The sequence below is a fragment of the Stegodyphus dumicola genome, chromosome 4, assembly GCF_044657685.1.
Source record: "Stegodyphus dumicola isolate Sdum_Otavi_A_Nest chromosome 4, ASM4465768v1".
In the NCBI taxonomy this organism is placed as follows: domain Eukaryota; kingdom Metazoa; phylum Arthropoda; class Arachnida; order Araneae; family Eresidae; genus Stegodyphus; species Stegodyphus dumicola.
Window position 1 is genome coordinate 68495232 of NC_140771.1, and position 20668 is coordinate 68515899.

The 20668-nt window shown below is 32.6% G+C and overlaps 1 protein-coding gene across 7 annotated transcripts in view; it reads left to right on the plus strand.

The window, feature by feature from the left end:
- Positions 1-164: 164 nt before the first annotated feature.
- sds22 (protein phosphatase 1 regulatory subunit sds22) overlaps positions 165-20668 on the plus strand; it is a 75986-nt gene continuing 55482 nt past the window's right edge. For 2 of the 7 annotated variants that reach the window (XM_035374415.2, XM_035374416.2), the window contains exons 1-2: positions 165-383; positions 10788-10836. In XM_035374415.2, the coding sequence (XP_035230306.1) occupies positions 10791-10836 (46 nt within the window). In that variant the 5' untranslated portion in view covers positions 165-383; positions 10788-10790. Of the gene's footprint in view, positions 384-1362; positions 1476-10787; positions 10837-20668 lie in introns of those variants that run through there. The other 5 variants (XM_035374418.2, XM_035374417.2, XM_085815040.1 and 2 more) reach the window with 5 other exon arrangements.

Sequence of the window (20668 nt, forward strand, 5' to 3'; positions counted from 1 at the left end):
GCTTTACCTTGCACAGCTCCGTCTGCTGCACGTCTTCTTGTCTGGCCTAATTCCTAGGCTTGCGGCATCTTTCTCGCCTCCCTTCTGCCTCACCTCATTCTCTTAACTCCTACCACGTCAGACTTCCTACCGTCATGTGCCTACTGGCTCTCCTCATGAGCTGGAAACAGCGCGCTTCGCGCGCTACTCCAGCCAGCCATACTTGTTCGGATCGGATCGGACTAGTCGGACGCCTAGCATATCCCAAAGAATCTGTAAGGATTACAGATTCTTTGCATATCCTCTGTGGATACTCCTTGGGCTAATCGCCCGACGTCGGACGTGTAGACACTTTAGTGAAATTGCTGGCAGTGTGACGTACGGTGTAAACACTATTTGCAAAAGTACTGTAAAAATTTCTTTATCAGAAATATCTTTGATAAAAATAATTTAACACGCTGCATCATAATTCCGTCTTGATCCCTTTCATTTATCATATATCTTATTTATTTTCTTACTGTAACTTCTAATAGTTAAATATACGTATTAAACATACCGGTGTATGTATGACATTTAATTTTGTGTTAGATACTGTAAATTGTTTTAATAATTTTTGCTTTTTCTGTAAGTGAGCATTTTATTAATGCCTTAAATACTAATAGTATTTGTGTATTTTAAGAACATGATTTATTTTTAAATGTGCTTCAGACTAGCTACAAGGGCTCGCATTTGTTTTCCGACACTTGTGTTTTTGAGTTTTATTTTCAAAAATAAGCTATTAAATATTTACGAATGGCGCTTTGTTTTTCTTTCACATATACCCTTGATCATCTTTTTTAAAACCTGTTTGTTTTCAAAAAAGTCATTTAAAATGTTTTAGGTATAAGAAATAGTTTATTCAAAAAGTTCTGAAAAGGAATTAACATAAGTATTTGGACACTTTGAACAAGCATTTTATATTTAATAAAAAGATAAAAATAAGGGAATATTCAATACTTCATTGCTATGCTTCAAATGAAACTACATTTTTAATGCAATTTAGCATGCATTTAACTAATTTTTATGTGAGAATGTTCCATTCATCTTTAAGAACTGTATTTTATAAAGTGTTTGGGAAAAGTGCAGAATCACCCACTCCTTGGCGCGTTTTTAAGAATTGCACATAGTCGCTATCCATGTACACATCGACCTATTTTCATTTAAAAAGTCAAAGAAAATTGACACAAATCCAATTCTTTGTACTCTTCTAAAACGCGGCAACCAAATGCGGAACAGTTTTAGTATTGGTCCTTTTGGCGATTTTTTTATTTGGCGACAAACTTCGGTCGCCAAGGTAGACCCGGTTTTGAAGATCGGAAAAAAATGGCGGATTATCAACAAAACCCGATCTAGACTAAATAACAATACTAAAAAATAAGCTCTTAATCAGAATAAACAGTCTTTCTCTAATTTTCAATATTTCTAGTACTGCTATGATAAATTCTTGAAACACTACCGTAAATGAATTTATGACAATTATCATGTTATGACTAATGAAATTTACAAAATGTTAATATTTTTAATTACAAAATATAATGTATTAAACATTAATATTTTTAGTAGTTAGTTCATATTTATATTTTATTATATTAGTACTTAACTAATATTTTAAATTTACAAAAGGTTAATTTTTATGTTTATGAATAATGAAATTTACAAAAGGTTAATAAATGCATTTCAAACTAGTATATGTTACTTTAGTTTCTTAGATTCTGTTATTAAAAGAAAATAAAAAAATATTTCAAAGTGAAGGAAATCAAATTCAATTATAATGGGCAAGTTTTGTACCAGTGTTAGAAATATTTTTTATGATTAAATATTGTAAATGGTAAAAATATTAAGAAATGTGTATTTTTTAATCCCTCAATTTATTACAAGTAATTTATGATTATAATTTAAAAGCTAAAATTAAATTATCATAATGAGTAAATTTTGTACCAATGGTAATAATACAACAATCATCGTAAATGATGATTTCTGTGAAAAATTCGAACAGTCATTGGAATCCACTAGTGGTGGAGTGATAGCCACTGAACAGTGGTAGTTCAGGCTGGCTATATGGGAGTTTTAGTAGTTTTCCGTAGATGTAATGTGAATCTGAGCCAGTTTCTCTTAAAAAGTACTTTATGAAGGCATCCTTCTTCTGCTAGCCAGCATATGTATTTATTTTCTATTCATAATTCTCTCTTATTTCTTAATTCTAAATCTTACTTCTGAAGAGAAGAAGTGTTGCATCTATAGGTCAAAAAATATGGTCAATATGTTTGCAAAATCCTGTCAGTTTTGGAAAACATTTAAATAAACTAAATAATTTGTATATGATGCAAACAAAAGTGCATTACACTATTTCATGTACTGAATAATTAATCAAGGAACAAAGTATATTGTAACGTTCCTTTATTTTGTAACCAGAGTTATTTTATTCTTGGGATCTTTACTGTCAATTTCCTCCATCCATTTTCTCACCAGAATCCAAATGAAGTTTTTATTTTATAAAACAAACCGTGTTTTGCCTTTTGAGGCCACATTAATAGGCTGCTAGATAAGAAAAGATTTGTAGTCTTCAGCCTTGCATTATAATTGCTGATAGTTGAATTCCATGCCAGTTAAGTTTTTAACCAACTTTGCATTAAATAGATTTGTGCAGCCTTTGGGCTACAAATTTATTTGAATTTAAATTTTACATTTGAACTTAATTGTTATCATAAGTTATCTTGCCACAAGTGGTTAACCGAGTCGTAAGTACAAAGTGTGCCTTCTGTTCTGTACATCTAAACTTTATAATAGAATAAAAGTATATCTTAACTTAATAAGAATATATCTAAACTTTATGACAATAACATTTAAAGACATTGAAATCAGTATCTAAGTGCTTGCCATGTAGTCAAATTTTTATATATAAATTGTACTCTTACTTTTATTATAGAGTTTTTATTACAAAAAATTCAGATTTCTGTTAGATAAAATGTTTAAGTAATGTAGAAAATTTGCATAAAATTTAAAATAAAAAGTCGACTGTTATGTCAATGTACTATTAATGAAAGTAATAATACTCAGTGAAGGTTATTCATATGCAGCTGTTAGGTTGTAAGATTTAAAAAATTAGAGAACTCTAAATTATAAGCAATATATTCCATAATCTAAGCAACATTATATTTTTTATAGTCAGACAAATTATGAAAATGTTATAAAAGCAATAATGAAACATGATTTAAACCTATGAATTCATCAATTACACATCCATATAGTTCTAATATGAGGTATACAAGTATTTTTAGACCATGGTAATTTTGATCAAAGGAAACACCAAGAGTTTACCTCATGCTACTGAAAATGTGTTTTTTTTTTCCTTGGGGGGGGTGGCGTTTATAATAATATGCAGAGTTGACATATGAAAAAATGTCAAGATTCATGTGATGTAATATTAAAAGCACTAGTTTTAACTATCAAAAATTTGGCTTTTTAAAAAATATTTTAAATGTTGTGCTTTCCTAACACAAAAGTAACATTAAGAAAAACACACAATTTATCCCTCCTGCCATCAAAGCTCCGATACCTATCAAATTCGTTAAAGTTACGTGGACAGAAATGGCAGCTCAGTATTTAGGGTTACCAAGGTTATCATAATTTTTCATTTATCGCTCCATAATGTCGCCAAACAAATTTTTCGCCAAAAAGGACTAATACTAAAGCTGTGCCCCAAAGGCCAAAAAAATATGTGCGCGATTCTGCACTTTATCCGAGCTTTCCTAGAAATATCATATTTGTGTATTCTTTTCGGTAATTTTCTGTTATCCGGACCAGATTCTGAACTGTATGTATGTATACATATGCCAAAAAAAAAAGTCACAATTCTATATCTCCCGTTCTACTGGGCCGATTGACAAAATTCAAGTTGCGTTTTTCATGTCTCGAAAGCGCGAATTAGTACAGTCAAAAATCATTAATCCGGACTCGTTGGGACTTCGGCGATTCCGGATTATAGATCATCAGTTTAAATCTGGTAAAATAGCATGCAGAAATTATAAAATTAAAAATATGAAACCGTAATTTATGAAATAAAGATCAATTATGATCTAAAGGGTATCAATATTTACAAAAAAAAAAAGAGCTTAATATTTATTTGTTTACTTTATTAAACATTTCTTTCAATGTAAGTTGTTTAAGTTGCTTCGTTTTTTTATGTGATAATACATTCTCTTTAATTCTATAAACAGACATAATTTCTTGTTCAGTTACAAAGTTCCGTTGTTCAAGTCCTATAATATAATAGAATACCGACTAATTTGTCAATCGAAATTTTTTCGTTTTCAATAACCTCTGTCACTCTCTTCGCTATCGGAAGCAAATTATAATAACGAAGAATTTGATTTAAATCATATCAAAGACGGAGTACATTGAGATGAAATACAGTCAAAAGTCTTTAATCCGGATTCGGCGATTCCGGATTATCGATTTTTCCGGATTATAGATCATCATTTTAAATCTAGTAAGATGACATGCAGAAATTATAAAATTAAAAATATGAAACTGTAATTTATAAAATAATGAGCAATTATGATCTAAAGGGTATCAAAATTTGCAAAAAAAGAAGCTTAATATTTATTTGTTTACTTTATTAAACATTTCTTTCAACGTTCGCATGCGTAAAGCATACCTTACGTATAGCCGAAATTAGAAAATTGCAACCAGGAAACTATTTCATTTGTATTTGTGATATTTATAATGATGAGGAATTTGATTTAAATCATATCAAAGACGGAGTACATCGAGATTAAATACTACATTTAGTAAGGAATTATAAGCCGAATAAAATAAAAACATCTGCCCTGAAGATAACGATAGTGCTGACAGATCAACTTCCAGTTCATTACATGCCGGGACGTCCCCCCCCCATGTGCAGAGCAGCGTGAAATTGATAAACAGATTTCGGAATGATTAGATAAACAAAGGATATGCCTTTATCCATTTTTTGTAGCAATTCGTTTTTTGTTTGATGGACATCGAAACATACTTTCGTTTTCTAGATCCTTTGGTAGCTCCAGCATCGGAAATTCTATTTGACATAATCGAAAGTTCAAGCTTACTTTTATAAAATTGCTCTTACAGTCTGCAAAAAATAATAAGCCGGATCCAATTCGAAGATTAAGGAACAACGCAATCATCAACATTAACTGAAATAGATAATTAGATAATTTTAGCTTATAACATCCGTTATACATTAAACGCGCATGCGAAAACGTATTCTGCGCTTGCGTAGACGCTTATGCGCAGTCGTAAAGGTCTTGCATGCACGTGTAAACGCCTAAGCGCATGCGTCAACGCGGCACATGCACAGAAAGATTTTAACTTTGAGGTCCGGATTATGGGTGTCTGAATTAACGACTTTTGACTGTACTACATTTAGTAAGGAATTATAAGCCAAATAAAATAAAAACATCTGCCCTGAAGATAAGGATAGTGCTGACAGATAACTTCCAATTCATTGCGCGCCGCGGCGTTAAAGATAAACATAGTTTAGATAAACAAAGGATATGCCTTTATCCATTTTTTTCAGTAATTCCACTTTTTGTTTAATGGATTTCGAAACATACTTTCGTTTTGTAGATCCTTTACATATTAGTAAATATATATCAGAAATTCTATTTGACATAATCGAAAGTTCAAGCTTACTTTTATAAAACTGCTCTAACAGCCTGCAAAAAATAATAATCCAATTCAAAGGTTAAGGAACAACGCAATCTGCAACATTAACTGAATTAGATAATTTTAGCTTAGCTTATACCGTCCATTATAAATTAAAAGCACATTCGTAAACGTATTTTGCGCACGCATATTCGCAGCCGTAAAGGTCTTGCGTCAAAGCGACGCATGCGCAGAAAGTTTGTAGCTTTGAGGTCCGGATTATGGGTGTCTGAATTAACGACTTTTGACTGTATATATATTAGATTTAGCATAGTTCTAACATAGGTATTTTGACACAAAATCGGACATTTTCTGAAATAACATATAAATTGTTTCCCATATTTCCATTCTACAACTCAAATTATGCCTAGATATTAAATTTTGTAAAATTTACGGAGAAATTCAAAAATTTATCTTGGCACAAATTTTTCAGTTTGCGCCAAGAATAGTTCACTTGGTGAACCTCTTAATATGTGGTAACCAATTTTCCTTTTCCTTCTGTTATGCTGGAGCAGAAAAAAAGCACCTCGTTCTTACCTTTTTAGATTGTGCATGAGCGGAAAAAAAGTCACTACATTTCTAGTTCCAAATAATTTTAGCAAAGTGTCTAAACCACATTTGATGTTTTATCATTTTCAACAAATATGCCAAATTTTAAAACATACCAATGCATAAATTCGCGTATATCTTTTTTCGCGTATCGGAAATTTGAATAAAAAACTAATTTTTTGCAGGTATGCTTAGAAATGCATCTTCTTTAAGATGATGGTAAAAATTTTATAGATTATAATTCAAAATTTTTTTTTTGAAAAATTTATAAAAATAAATCATAAAAAATGGGTAAATTTTATTTGGAATGAACCTAAATTTCAAAATGTGAAAGGAAGAATCAAATAAGTTTAATAAAAAAAAGAGAGATTAATAAATATATACCAAACTCAATTAAGATGAGGAGCTAAAATTTTGAGAGCTAATTTTTTAAAAACTATCTATAAAACTTGGCAGTTTGAGTCATAGAATCGAAGTATGGAAAAAAAGTGTATGTTATTTCAGAAAAAGTCCAATTTTATGTCCAAATACCTATATTAGAACAATGCTATATATAAATCTAATACATATCCTAAGTCCATTCGAGACACGAAAAACGCAAGTTGAATTTCATCAATCGGCCCAGTAAAACAGGAGATATAGAACTGTCCCCCCCCCCTTTTTTTTTTGCCGCAGTGTACATATAGATACATATATACATACACAAGTATTCTACAAATAATAGCAAATCTTCCAACTCATTTTATAGCAAATGTTGTAAAGCAAGGGGATCACACTTAAAGAATAAGCAGAATCTACCTGAAATAAAATTAACCTGAGAGATAAAGAAAAAAAAATTAGAAAGGATTATTTTTAAAATTACCTCGTATTTGTGAATTTTAGGCTTCTTTGATGGCGATTATCTGCTCTAAAAGTTACCAGTCATGATAGCAATTGGCAGAAATGGAATTTTTCGCAATTTTGTTTGTTGCTCTGAGGATAATCCTGTGGCAGACAGTTTTAAATCGATTAAATTATTACACACATAATATAAGAAATCAAATTACCTAGTAATAAAGAAACATGTCATTGCATGGTTTTTCTTTCAAAAAGGAATTGCATTTAAAAAAATTAACAACTGTTTGTTGCAAACAAGTTGCATTTCAGAGAGCAAAGGGCAGCAAGTAGCTCGTGAGCCACATTTAAGGTGCCGAGAGCCGCAGTTTGTTCATGTCTGCTATATAAGAAGAAACTTCATGTTCATTGGAAGATATCTGTTTACGAATTTCTTTCCTCTTGCATATCTCCATGTTGGAATTTCCTTAGCAAAAAGTTCAAGAATTGCTTTGTTACAAGGCATGTTGATTTAGGTGTTTTTGATAGACAGTATATTGATATATTTTTTGAGAATAAAAGTTATGACTAACTGCTCACTGTAATTATGAAATCCGTTGTTTTACCATCTTACTTTCCATGAGCTCATCATCTTTATAAGTTACTAACTAAAGAATGTCACAGATACAGTCCATAATCCAGACTCGTCGAGACTTCGTCGATTCCGGATTATAGATCATCAATTTAAATCTGGTAAGATGGCATGCAGAATTGATACAATTAAAAATATGAAATCGTAATTTATAAAATAAAGAACAGTTATGATCTAAAGGATATCAAAATTTACAAAAATAGCTTAATATTTATTTGTTTACTTTATTAAACATTTCTTTCAATGTTAGTTGTTTAAGATGCTTACATAAAAAGTTCCTTTGGCTAATCTTTGGAATATGGTAATGGGTAGTTTGGCGACATTTTGGTAAGGTGATAAAAGTTACTAACTTGGACTTTAGCAGTGTACATAAATAAGTCAAGAGTGTGCGCAATGCCATTTTTGTGCAATTCTGGGATTTTTTTTAAGTGAAAATAGCTCGACGTGTACTTGGATACCATGTATGTGCAATTCTTAAAAACGCAGCAAGCAGTTTGCGATTCTGCACTTTCTCCCAATTTCGCACCTAATCTTCGTCATGATTAAGCACTTTTGTACCATAAAAGTTCTAGCATAAGCGTAATTCGGCTAACAGATTGTTAGAAAAAAAAATTTTGATTTAAAAAAAAAAAAAAAAAAAACATGCCTTTACTTTGTGAAAACAAAATGGCGTCCAAACAAAAACTAGCAGGTTGCTGTAGCAGGGTTGGTCGCCAAAAAATCGCCAAGTTACCATAATCTAAAGATTAACCGTTCCTTTTTCTTGTGTCATATATACTGGACTTTCCAATGCCGTACATCTCGCATAATTTTGAGACAGATAAGCCTTTATCCATTTTTTGCAGTAATTCCACCTTTTGTTTAATGGACATTAAAACATGCTTTCGCTTTGTAGATCCAGAATTGGAAACTCTTTTTGATATAATCGAAAGTTCAAGCTTAATTTTTATAAAATTAACCTTGAACTTTCACCACGCCGCACTATGAATTGGAAGTTGATTTGTCAGCACTATCCTTATCTTCAGGGCAGAGGTTTTTATTTTATTTGGCTTATAATTCCTTACTAAATGTATTTCATCTCGATGTACTCCGTCTTTGATATGATTTAAATCAAATTCCTCGTTATTATAATTCGCTTCCGATAGTGAAGAAAGTGACACAGAGGTTATTGAAAACGAAAAATTTCGATTTACAAATTAGTCGGTATTCTCGACACAGCAATTATAAGACTTGAACAGCAGAACTTTGTAACTGAACAAGAAATTATGTCTATTTATAGAATTAAAGAGAAAGTATTATCACGTAAAACGAAGCAACTTAAACAACTTACATTGAAAGAAATGTTTAATAAAGTAAACAAATAAATATTAAGCTCTTTTTTTTTTTTTTTTTTGTAAATATTGATACCTTTTAGATCATAATTGTTCTTTATTTCATAAATTATGGTTTCATATTTTTAATTTTATAATTTCTGCATGCTATCTTACCAGATTTAAACTGATGATCGATAATCCGGAATCGCCGAAGTTCCGACAAGTCCGGATTAATGACTTTTGACTGTATATATTTTCCTTTTTGTTGTAGCTACACTCTTGTCCAAATTCATCTCTAAATACCCTGAAATATTTGAGTAATTTCGGCAATGCAGCTTTCAATTTCAGTGTCTAAGGACTCAAAACAATTTGTTGTGCCTCTGAAGTATCATTGGGAAGAATCTGTGAAGTGGCAAATCATCGGCCATTTAGAAGTAGGGTAGCCAGTCGTAGAAACAGCAAGATGTGTAAATATTTCAGGACAGTATGTATGCTATCGAAATAATTTGAAGACTTTAGAAATTGGTGTAAAGAGGCCTGGTCAAGGCTATACGCAAATAACTTGTGCTTCTTAAGATCAATATCTGACTATGATTGCCCATTGTAACAAAAAGTGTGCTCAACAGTTCAGACTTTGCAGACGCCACTGAAATTGTAGTATCGTAGCAAACTGTATACAGAAGCTTTTTTTTATTACTGTTTTTAATTTACAACTGCACTCATCTTGAATCCTTGCTGGAAATTAACAATACATAAAAAATAATTTTAAAAAAATTAATGTATTACCTTTTTGCAGAAGTTGAGCTAGGCTGACAGTTCTTATGTGTGTTGCCATTTTTAAATAATAAAAATTCCTTTGGAAAATCCTCTGTAAACAGGTAGTTTTTAAATACTTTATAATGATTTGAATATTAGATCTGGGTGAATCTACGGAGTATGGTAATTTGGCAACCAGACCTGCTACAGCAACCTGCTAGTTTTTTTTTTTAATGCCATTTTGTTTTCACGAAGTAAAGGCATTTTTTTTTTTTTTTTTTTTTAACTCAACATTTTTTTCCAACAATCTGCTAGCCGAATTACGTTTATGCTAGAACTTTTATGGAACAAAAGTGCTTAATCACGACGAAGATTAGGTGTGAAATTGGGAGAAAGTGCAGAATCGCCCACTGCTTCGCACATTTTTAAGAATTGCACATACGCGGTATCCATGTACACGTCGACCTATTTTCACTTAAAAAATATCCCAGAATTGCACAAATATGGCATTGCGTACACGCTTGACTTTATCTATGTACACATCGACCTATTTTCACTTAAAAAGTCAAAGAAAATTGACAAAAATCCAATTCTTCTTACTCTTGTAAAAAGCGCCAAACAAATAAGTGGGCGATTCTGCACTTTAGCAGCGAAATTGTTTCTAAGTGCTTATTAGCTAAAATCACGATTGGAATTTTCCGGAAAATGTCACGTGACATGTCTCATGATATCTCATGTCTCTGAGATAAAATAATCTGTGATTAAACTGTGTACTTCTCAGATTATTGCTAAAGTCCTACCTAGTAACCTTTATCGCCTTACCAAAATGTCGCCAAACTACCTGTTACCATATTCCAAAGATTAGCGTAGATCTGCTTAAATGACCCTTAAGTAATAAATTATGTCTGTTTTAGAAGGGCTTGCTAGTTTGACATCATATTTTAGTTTTCAGATACATAATGTATTACTTTTTTAATTAATTCATATTTTTCATATAATAGATAATGTCAGAAGAAGAGCATGTCATTGAAACTGATGAAAGTGAAGAAGGTAAGAAACTGCAAATTCAAAATTTAAAATGATTATGTTAAGGATATGTTTTCTGTTTTGTTTGTTTAATACTTCTTTGTACAAAGTAAAGGAAGTATTGTAATAACAAAATAAAACTGATTTAAAATGGATTCAGAAGAGATTTTTTTGTGGCGTCTGTACATATGTATGTATGTATCTCACATAACTCAAAAACGAGTAGTGTGAGAATGTTGAAATTTTCTATATAGGACTGCGATAACATGTAATTGTGCACCTCCCTTTTTGGTTGCAATCGGCTGCGCCAAAAGTATATACCTTACTGTTACTCGGCTCAGTGAGTTCAGTTTTTTTAAAAATTCTTATATATTGGAATATCTTATATATTCTTATATATTGCACATTTTTTGCATTAAAAATAATTGAATTATGTTGTTCTTATCTTCTGGCTAAGGTTTTTATGCCTTTAGTTAATCTGCATGCAATAGTTGTAGAATTATCAACAATTTTAAAGTTCTTTAAGTGCAGCTGAGCTTAATTTTTCTTGCCATACACTGAAGTGACAAAAGTCATGGGATAGCAATATGCAAATATACAGATGGCAATAGTGTTGTGTAGAAAATGTATAAATGCGAAGTGCTTTGGCAGGGCTTTCATTTGTGTTCAAGTTATTCATGTGAAGAGGTTTTGACGTGATTATGGCCGCACGACGAGAATTAACAGACTTTGAACGCGGAATGGTAGTTGGAGCTAGACACATGGGTCATTCCATTTCGGATATCGTTAGGGAATTCAACATTCCGAGATCCACAGTGTCAAGAGTGCGCCGAGAGTATCTAATTTCAAGCATAACATCCCACCATAGACAGTGCAGTGGCCGAGCACCTGCACTTAACGACCGAGACCAGCGATGTCTGCGTAAAGTTGTCAATGTTCACAGACAAGCAACACTGCGTCAAATAACCACAGAAATGAATGTGGGACGTGTCCGATAGGACAGTGTGGTGAAATTTGTCTTCCTTGGACTATGCCAGCAGAAGACCGACTCGAGTGCCTTTACTGACAGCATGACATCGCCTGCAGCGACTCTCGTGGGCTCGTGAGCATATCGGTTGGTCCCTAAACGAATGGAAATCCGTGGCTTTGTCAGATGAGTCACGATTTCAGGTGGTAAAAGCTGATGGTAGGGTTCGAGTGTGGTGCAGACCCCACGAAGCCATGGACCCAAGTTGTCAACAAGGCACTGTTCAAGCTGGTGGTGGTTCCATAATGGTCTGGGCTGTTTTTACATGGCATGGACTCTGTCCTCTGGTGCAACTGAACCGATCATTGACTGGAAATGGATACCTTCAGCTACTTGGAGATCACTTACAGCCATTCATGGATTTCACATACTCAAACAACAATGGGATTTTTATGGATGACAATGCGCCATGTGACCGGGCCACAACTGTTCGCGATTGGATAGAAGAACATTCTGGACAATTCCAGCGAATGATCTGGCCATGTAGATCACCCGACATGAATCCCATCGAACATTTATGGGACATAATCGAGAGGTCAGTTCGTGCCCAAAACCCTGCACCGTCAACCACTTTCACAATTATGGAGTTCTATAGAGGCAGCATGGCTCAATATTCCTGCAGGGAACTTCCAACAACTTGTTGAGTCCATGCCACGTCGAGTTGCTGCACTTCGCCTATCAAAAGGAGGACCGACAAAATATTAGGAGGTATCCCATGACTTTTGTCACTTCAGCGTATTTTTGTACATTTGAAACTTTGCAGGATAGAGAATGAAGTCTTTCTGCACCTACAGTGTCTTTTTGCAGAGTGGGACCAAAAGGAAAATTTAGTTTTGTACAACAAAAAATCAGCCTTCTTGCCTGCAGGCCGAATTGCTTGTTTTTGCATAGAAACTCTAATTTTAATTGTGCAAAAAGAAGTTTGTTTTTAGCTGTATTTGGTGTTAATTTAGAAGTCAAAAAACAATTTTTGTTGTTTATTTTTTTTTCTATATCTTTAAAATTTTAATAAAGATATTTTGAGTTTATGTATTTTCGCCTTGCTGCGAAGTGATAACTGAATTAATTGAATGAGAAATATATCTGTAATGAAATTCAAGGAAATAAGTATAAATGAAGTACAGGAAAAAGTGCGTATAATATAATATTCTGTACAAGGAATTCACGTGGTGTACACATCTTTTTTTTTTTTTTTTTTTTTTTCTGTATAGATACGTATTTTATACTTGATTGTTAAATTTGTTTTATTTTTCAAAAAAAAAAGTCTTTTTTATGTAAAAACATTTTTTTAATCCATTTAATTAAAAAATATGTATCCTTATTTTTTAAAGATATCCATAAATAAATATTTTTTTTAACTCTTTTCTCAATTTTGTTTAGCATAATCTGTGATATAATAAATATCTGATATGTATTAAACCTGCTTACAAATAAATTAGCTATAGCTTTTGAATTTCTGCATTTTTTTAAAAATGAATGCTGATGTAAAATAGTATATTTACTAAAAAAATCATCTGTATACACTATTTAATTTATATTTCAAATCAACTGTTCTTGTTTTCATAAGATCAAAGGTAACAGTTTACATTTTGGCAAGAAAGAAATTGTTGCCAGTGGGGGAAACAAAAAATCTTTCATTTATTTTCATATGTTTATTGTAGTGTAAAGTGTACAGCGTGAAAAGTGAATCATTTAAATGTAATCTATGCTTCATTTTGCCTTAAGTCTTATTAATGTTTATATTTTTATTATAATTGTAAATGTCATTTCCAGCCCCATATAATGTACCTGAATTTTAAAATTTCTAGCTATGCTGCTTATATACTCTCTTAGACAAAAAAAAAAAAAAAAAAAAAAAAAATGTACCAAGAAGATATGAAGCAAATTGGACACAAATTGATATGCATACAGGTTTCGATGGAAAGTGCAAAATTTTACATTTCGGCTGCCAATGAATGAACGGTTGTCACTACAGCACGTCTGATCTGCACAACTGGCAGGATATTTAGGAGGAGAAATTATGATTCCAGGTCATGAATTCTTCATGGATTTCATTTCTTGTACTCTGGTAGACAGTAACTATGCCTCGCATACAGGTGCACGAACGATATGCGCAGATGTCAGAATTTGAGAGAGGTCGTGTAGTTGGGCTCAAAGAAGCCGGTTGGTCTTATCAGCGAATAGCTCGACATTTGAGCAGGAGCGATACCACTAGACAATGTTGACAGGAATGGGTGAACCATGGCCGCACACAGCATCAAGAAGGAAGTGGTAGGCCTAGAGAAACGACAGATTGTGAAGACCAAGCAGCCCCAGATGCAACATTATCATCAATTGTACGTGCAGCTAGTGCTTCAGTGACCACAAAGATTATTCATAGACGGCTCACAGAAAAGGTGTTGAGGTCATGGCACCCCTTGTGCTGACTACCATTGACATCTATACAATGTCAAGCCCGTTTGCAGTGGTGTCGGGGTCATTCGCACTGGAATGTCACTGACTGGAGTAGAATAGTTTTCAGTTACGAGTCCCGCTTTGAACTGAGCCCCGATGACCAGCGAATGCAAGTCTGGAGACGCCCCGGACAGCGGTGTGTTACCAACCTGACTGTCTTCCGGCAGACAGGCCGACAACCAGAGTGATGGTCTGGGGTGCCATTTCATTTCATAGTAAGACCCCTTTGGTTGTCATCCATCATAACCTTACAGCACAGCGGTACGTCGACGAAGTTCTAAGGCCCATTGTGTTGCCCTTCATGTCACACCACCCTGGGCTTACATTTCAACAAGATAATGCCCGCCCCCATACTGCACATGTTTCTACTGCTTGCCGAACATTACCTTGGCCGGCCAGCAAGGTCGACAGATCTCTCTCCCATTGAGCACATTTGGAGCATAATGGGCAGGGCTCTCCAACTAGCTCAGGATGTTGACGATCTAACACGACAGTTGGACAGAATTTGGCACGATATCACTCAGGAGGACATCCGCAACCTCTATCAATCGATGCCACGCAGAAAAACTACTTGCATAAGGGCCAGAGGTAGACAAACACGTTACTGACTTTTTCACTTTGTGAAGCTCTATTACTTCAATAAATCATCCAATTTTTCTCAAACTGTAATCATTTGTTTTTCTGTACATGTACATCACTTCTACCGATTTTCGTCCCATTTGTATGACTCCTTGGTGCTTTTTTTTTTTTTTTTTTTTTTTGTCTAAGAGTGTACATTAACTAAGCATTTAAATAAAAGCTAATGCTAGTGATCAAATTTTCTAGTGTTCTGTAAATTATAATTGTATACTTTTTCTTCTCTAACAGTAATGTGCTTTTTAATTATACGCTCACTTCTAAAAGTTAAACACAAAGATATAAAATGCAAAAAAATCAACAAATACTGCTTTGATTGACACAAAATTCAGCAGGAAAGTAGCATATATATTTATGCATAAAACAAAATCAATAATTATATACAGAAATGAAAACAATAATAAATTTTTGTAAGTTATCAGATAATGACATACTGGAGACTGTATAAAACAGAATTATGTATAAAGTGGAAATAAACAGCATAAAATGAAAAAAGGACATTAATATTGTATGTGATCCCCCCTCAACTGTATACAAAGTTTACACTTTGGGACCATGCTTTCAATTAGAACTGCAGAATTAAGCAATTGCCATTCTTCTTGTAGAGCAGTTTCCAGCTCAATAAGAGTGGCTGGAGGTGGGAAATGTGAAGATACAGCACGGCCAAGAGCATCCCAAAAATTTTCAGTGGGATTAAGGTCGGGCGAATATGCGGGCCAAGCCATACGCGCAACCCTTCACTCTTCAGGTAGTCATCGACAATGTCAGCTCTACGGGGACGTGCATTATTGTCCATTAAAACAAACGTAAGGCCAACTGCTGCAGCGTACAAACTCACAATGGGTTCTAGGACTTCATCTCGATGCTGGACAGCCGTCATAGAACCCCGTTTAAAGATGTGCAGGTCGGTGCAGTATCGTAATGAAATCCATGCCCACACCATAATGCTTCCGCTTCAGAATGCATGATGTTCGGTGATGTTTTGGGACTGATTGCATTTTCGTTGTTTATGCAATATCCTTATACGTTTATCATCTGGCTCCAGAGCAAATCTTGACTCATCAGTAAACATGACATTGCCCCAGTCAGACACATTCCAATTGACATGTTCCCGGCACCACTATAATCGTGTCCTTCTTGACTGGACGAATAGAGAAACACAAACTCGAGGTATCTGGGCTTACAGTCTACTCATATGTAATCTTCGGCTTACAGTACCTGCGAATATCGGCTTACCAATGGACGCTGTAAGCATAGATTTCACACATGTGGAGGTCGCTCTGCGATTCCGCTTGGCTACAATAGCAATATATCGAACTTCCGTGGGGTTGTAACCCTTGGGTGACCGGCTACAGGCCTTCAGACAACTGTCTGTGTGGTTTGGAATTGTTTTCATAAATGTGAAATTACGGAATGATGAACGCCGAAGAAAAGAGAACATCTGTGATCGACTGTCCTGCTTCAATGCATCCCACAGCATGCCAGCACTCGGAATCTTCCATTCGTCTTCTGGAAGTAATAAAAAACAAATTGGAATGTCTTGAAAACAAATTGTACGAAAGTTTTAAACACCTTCTATCAGCACTTACAATCAACTTCTGTAACCATTCATAAAGCTGGCTTCTTATAAAACTGCCTTTTTTTGCATATTTCTTCACAATGAAAGCGCGATTGGCTGTTACCTAACATATTTGCATACTTCTATCTACCTCTGCAATGAATTGCATCCTCTTTAATTCTGACTGACTTCCGGAAATTAGCATTTTTTTCTCCGTGCTTAGGGTTTATGCAGTTCTTAGGTTTTTTTTTTTTTTTTTTTTTTTTTTTAAGTAATGTTTGGTCCTTAAAAATTCTTAATTTCAACCAAAATTGGCCAATGGTCCTTAATTTTACTTATCTGATATTTCTGCCTGTTTTTTATGTCTGCTACTTTGTATGTGAATTAATATTTCGGAGAAATGTTTTCTGGTGATTCATTGTCAAATATGTATTTGTTGTGTTATCATTTGAATTTGTTTCTGCTTTTGATATAAACTGTGTTAAATCTGTACCTCGATCGAAACATAAAACATTTTGAAATTATTTCTTTTTTACTAATGGAGGGTTCATAAAAATTATATCCAAAAACAACATTTTCCTTTTTGGAATATGAATTCTTTGCTATGTGGGACTCAATTTAACAATTTATCACAGCATTATTGCAATTTTAAGATTAGTATATAAAATTTTTGATTCGGGGATTTGCGAATTCATTGCCAATTTTTTTAAGCAAACATAGCATTGATAAATATTATTAAAATAATGATAATTTTAATTGTATTTAAGAAATATTAAAATAAAACATTTTTATTTGCACCTGTCAAATTTTAAAGTGGCATTACTTTCCATTTTGTTGACTTCAGAATATTTTGATTCTGAAAAATAAATGAGATAATAAAAAAAAAAAAAAAAAATCTGAAATGTTTCAGATTTTAAATTACGTCCAAAGGGGCGTTTTTTTAACGTTTTGAGTGTTACCTTTATTTATTAAATATCATGTTCTTTCCACTTAAACCATAAAATTCAGTTCAAGAGCAATATCGCAAAATAATGTTAAATTAAGCATATCTTTAGAATTTCCGATATACACAGTCTCGCGAGCTGGAGATAAAAGTATTTTTTTTCTATATAATGTTGCCATTTCTCGCTTTTAAAGCATTGAGTTTGTAAATCAAAAATTCGTTAAAGTTTTACAAAATATAAAATCTATAATAAAACAAATTCCAAATTTGGGATTTCAGATGCCCATATTCGCAGTAGGATTTCGTCATTCAAAATTTGATGGCTCTATGTACCATTGTTTTATCACAATGCGAGAAATAGACAATCATTTATGCAGATTTTTCATTATTTAATTTCTTCAAATATAATGCAGGACTTTAACATTTTGTGGCAACAGTTTGAAAAGTGAACCGACGTTTATGAGTCCGACGCAAAATCGCAAAACGAAAACAATAGTCCTTCAGGGACAAAGCCCCTTTGGAATAATAAATGCTGTAACCGTTTCTGAAATACTTATTAAATAAAGCAAAAAAAGCTACTGTAATTATTTTTTAAGTTTAATTGGATTTATCTTTTTTTAATATTTTTTCATGATAAGAGTATTTTTCCATGTAATTACGTCAGAATATTCAAACATGTATTAGTTTCCTGTGTAAAATTCACTTGACACTTTTTTTTATTTCCCAAAATAATCTTCTGGCATTTTGTTCTAACGGGGAAGATTCCAGAGAAATGTGACAAAATGAAAGGTGTCTTCATGGTATTAACACCTAGACATGTTTTACAAAAAGTTTATGATGGTGATTTTTTTTTCCCTTAAATTTTTTGTAAAACAGTGAAAACAGAATTATTTGAATTTTAACTTTTGAACCTAAAAGTCTTACACTTGACATGCTTATCTTTCTTCTATTTTCTCTATTTTTTGCCAGCTATAAGCATAAAAACTTGCAGAAATGTTTCTAATCTTATTACATAAACTTGCAGCTCTAGAAAGGGATTTTTCTATCAATACAGAAACTGAAAATGGACAGTTTAAGCTAGGGATCACGAGCAAAAATTAATTCAGATACATGAATTTAAAGAAACATTAGTCTTAACCCCTTCATTAGCTTTTAATTTATTATACTACATTATCTGTACAACAGAATTATAAAATTGTAATAGTGTATAATCATACGCTCTATTGAAGTTTAGCGACAAAGGTAATTATGCAGACGGTTATGCAACAGTCTGTTCAAGCAGGACCTAGTAATTAGAGCAAGACATGTAAGATGCAAAAAGAAAATGTGATGAGACATTTTCTCCTTTTGATTTTAATTTCATCAACCCTAGTGATAATGAGCAACCTCATTGTTTAATTTGAAATAAAATTTCGGCTCTGATGAGCATGAAATCATCAAAATTAAAGAGGCATCTCAAATCCAATCATCCTTCATGTGTCAGTAAACCAAAAGAACATTTTGAACGACTATTAAATCTTTAAATAAAGGAAAATAATATTTTAAGAAATTTATGACTGTTATTGAAAAATATTTTATCATCCTGAAGTTCCATATCTGAATGCTAAAAATAAAAAGCCATACACCATCGTAGATCACATATTACCTGCTACTAGTATTAAAATGGCAGAAATACTGTAAAGTAAATAAGGTGAAAAAATTTGGAAAATTCATCTATCGAACAACACCGTCAGCAGTAGAATTTCTGAAATTGGCAAAGAATAATTTAAACAACTTATTACTAGACGTAAGGAAAGCCGAAAATTTGCTACTCAATTGGATGAACCAACTGATATTTAAAAAATAGTTCAGTTGTTAGTATGTATATGATATATTTATCAGGAAAATATTGAAGAAGAATAGTTATTTTAAGTTCTTTGAAAGAAAATATAAGAGGAAAAGACATGTATGGTAAAGTTAGTGGATGTTTTTAAACTGAAGGCTTCAAATGAAAAAATAGCGTTGGAGTGTGAACAGGTGGTGCAAAAGTGATGACAGAAGAAAGTGGTCTTTTTAAATCATTTGTTAACGTTGTTGATTATCATGAAACTTTCATACGCTGCCTGATCCATCCAGAGGCCTTTGCAGGGAAAAAAATAAATAAAGGTTTTATTAAAAAGACCAATATTTGAAAGAATTGGGTAGAATATGATTAGTTGAAATGTTTTTGACTATCAAAAATTTTATAATTGAAAAAAATAATTGTAAAAGATTAGTTACAGATTGTTTAAAAACTGTAGAAAAATAGTTTCACAAATACCTAACATTGAATTTTCAGTTCAAAAAGTTATCTTGAATTCAAAAGCCACTTTTGATTGACATCAGTGAGATTAATCACTTGACTAAAGGTATCAAATATTACACCAAAATTTAATTTGTTATGCAGCAAAAAACAAGTATATCTATCCCATTAGCCCAGTGTTATTTAATTTAATTAATATTTGAAACAAATCCAAAAGCTACTTCATTTCATATCTCTATTGTTTGCCAAAGAAAAGAATTATATATGCAAAAATATTCATATTTTTATCTTTCTTCTATATTTAATGCGTGAAGTCACAAAAAAATCTCAATGATTAAAAGGGGTCATCAATAAAAAAAGTTTAAGAAGCACTGATTTAAAAGATTCATCTTGTATGTCTCAGTACACACCATATACAGGGCTGGCACCATTCATTTTGCCTGTTGGTCCAATCTCTCTGTTTCCTAAATTTTGCTGCTCATTGTCCTAAATTCTAAAAATTGTATCATTCCTAAATTTCAAAATATTGTTTTAGAATCAATGTCATAAAGTATATGAATGTCATTTTTAAATGTTCTTAGATTGAGATTTTAAGAGATATTTAAATTAGATAATTTAGACTTTTTTAATGAATACTTTTTAAATAAAAAAAAATGTTAGTAATGTAAATCTGTAACAATTAAATGTTAAATTCCTAATTTAATTATTTGCAACTGATTGCTCACCTTTGCAATTGACTGCTGTTTTAATACAAGTTATCACTTTCCTTTAATCCTTACTATGTATGCAATATATAACCCAAAATTAAAAAAAAATTAACATGAAACACTGTTCTTTACAGCTAATGAATCACAAAAAAACTTATCATCTCTGTTACTTCAACAGCTTATTGGAACTTTAAAGTACTTGGTTACAACGATAGCAACAAACTTCCTCAGACATACAAAACGCAATTAA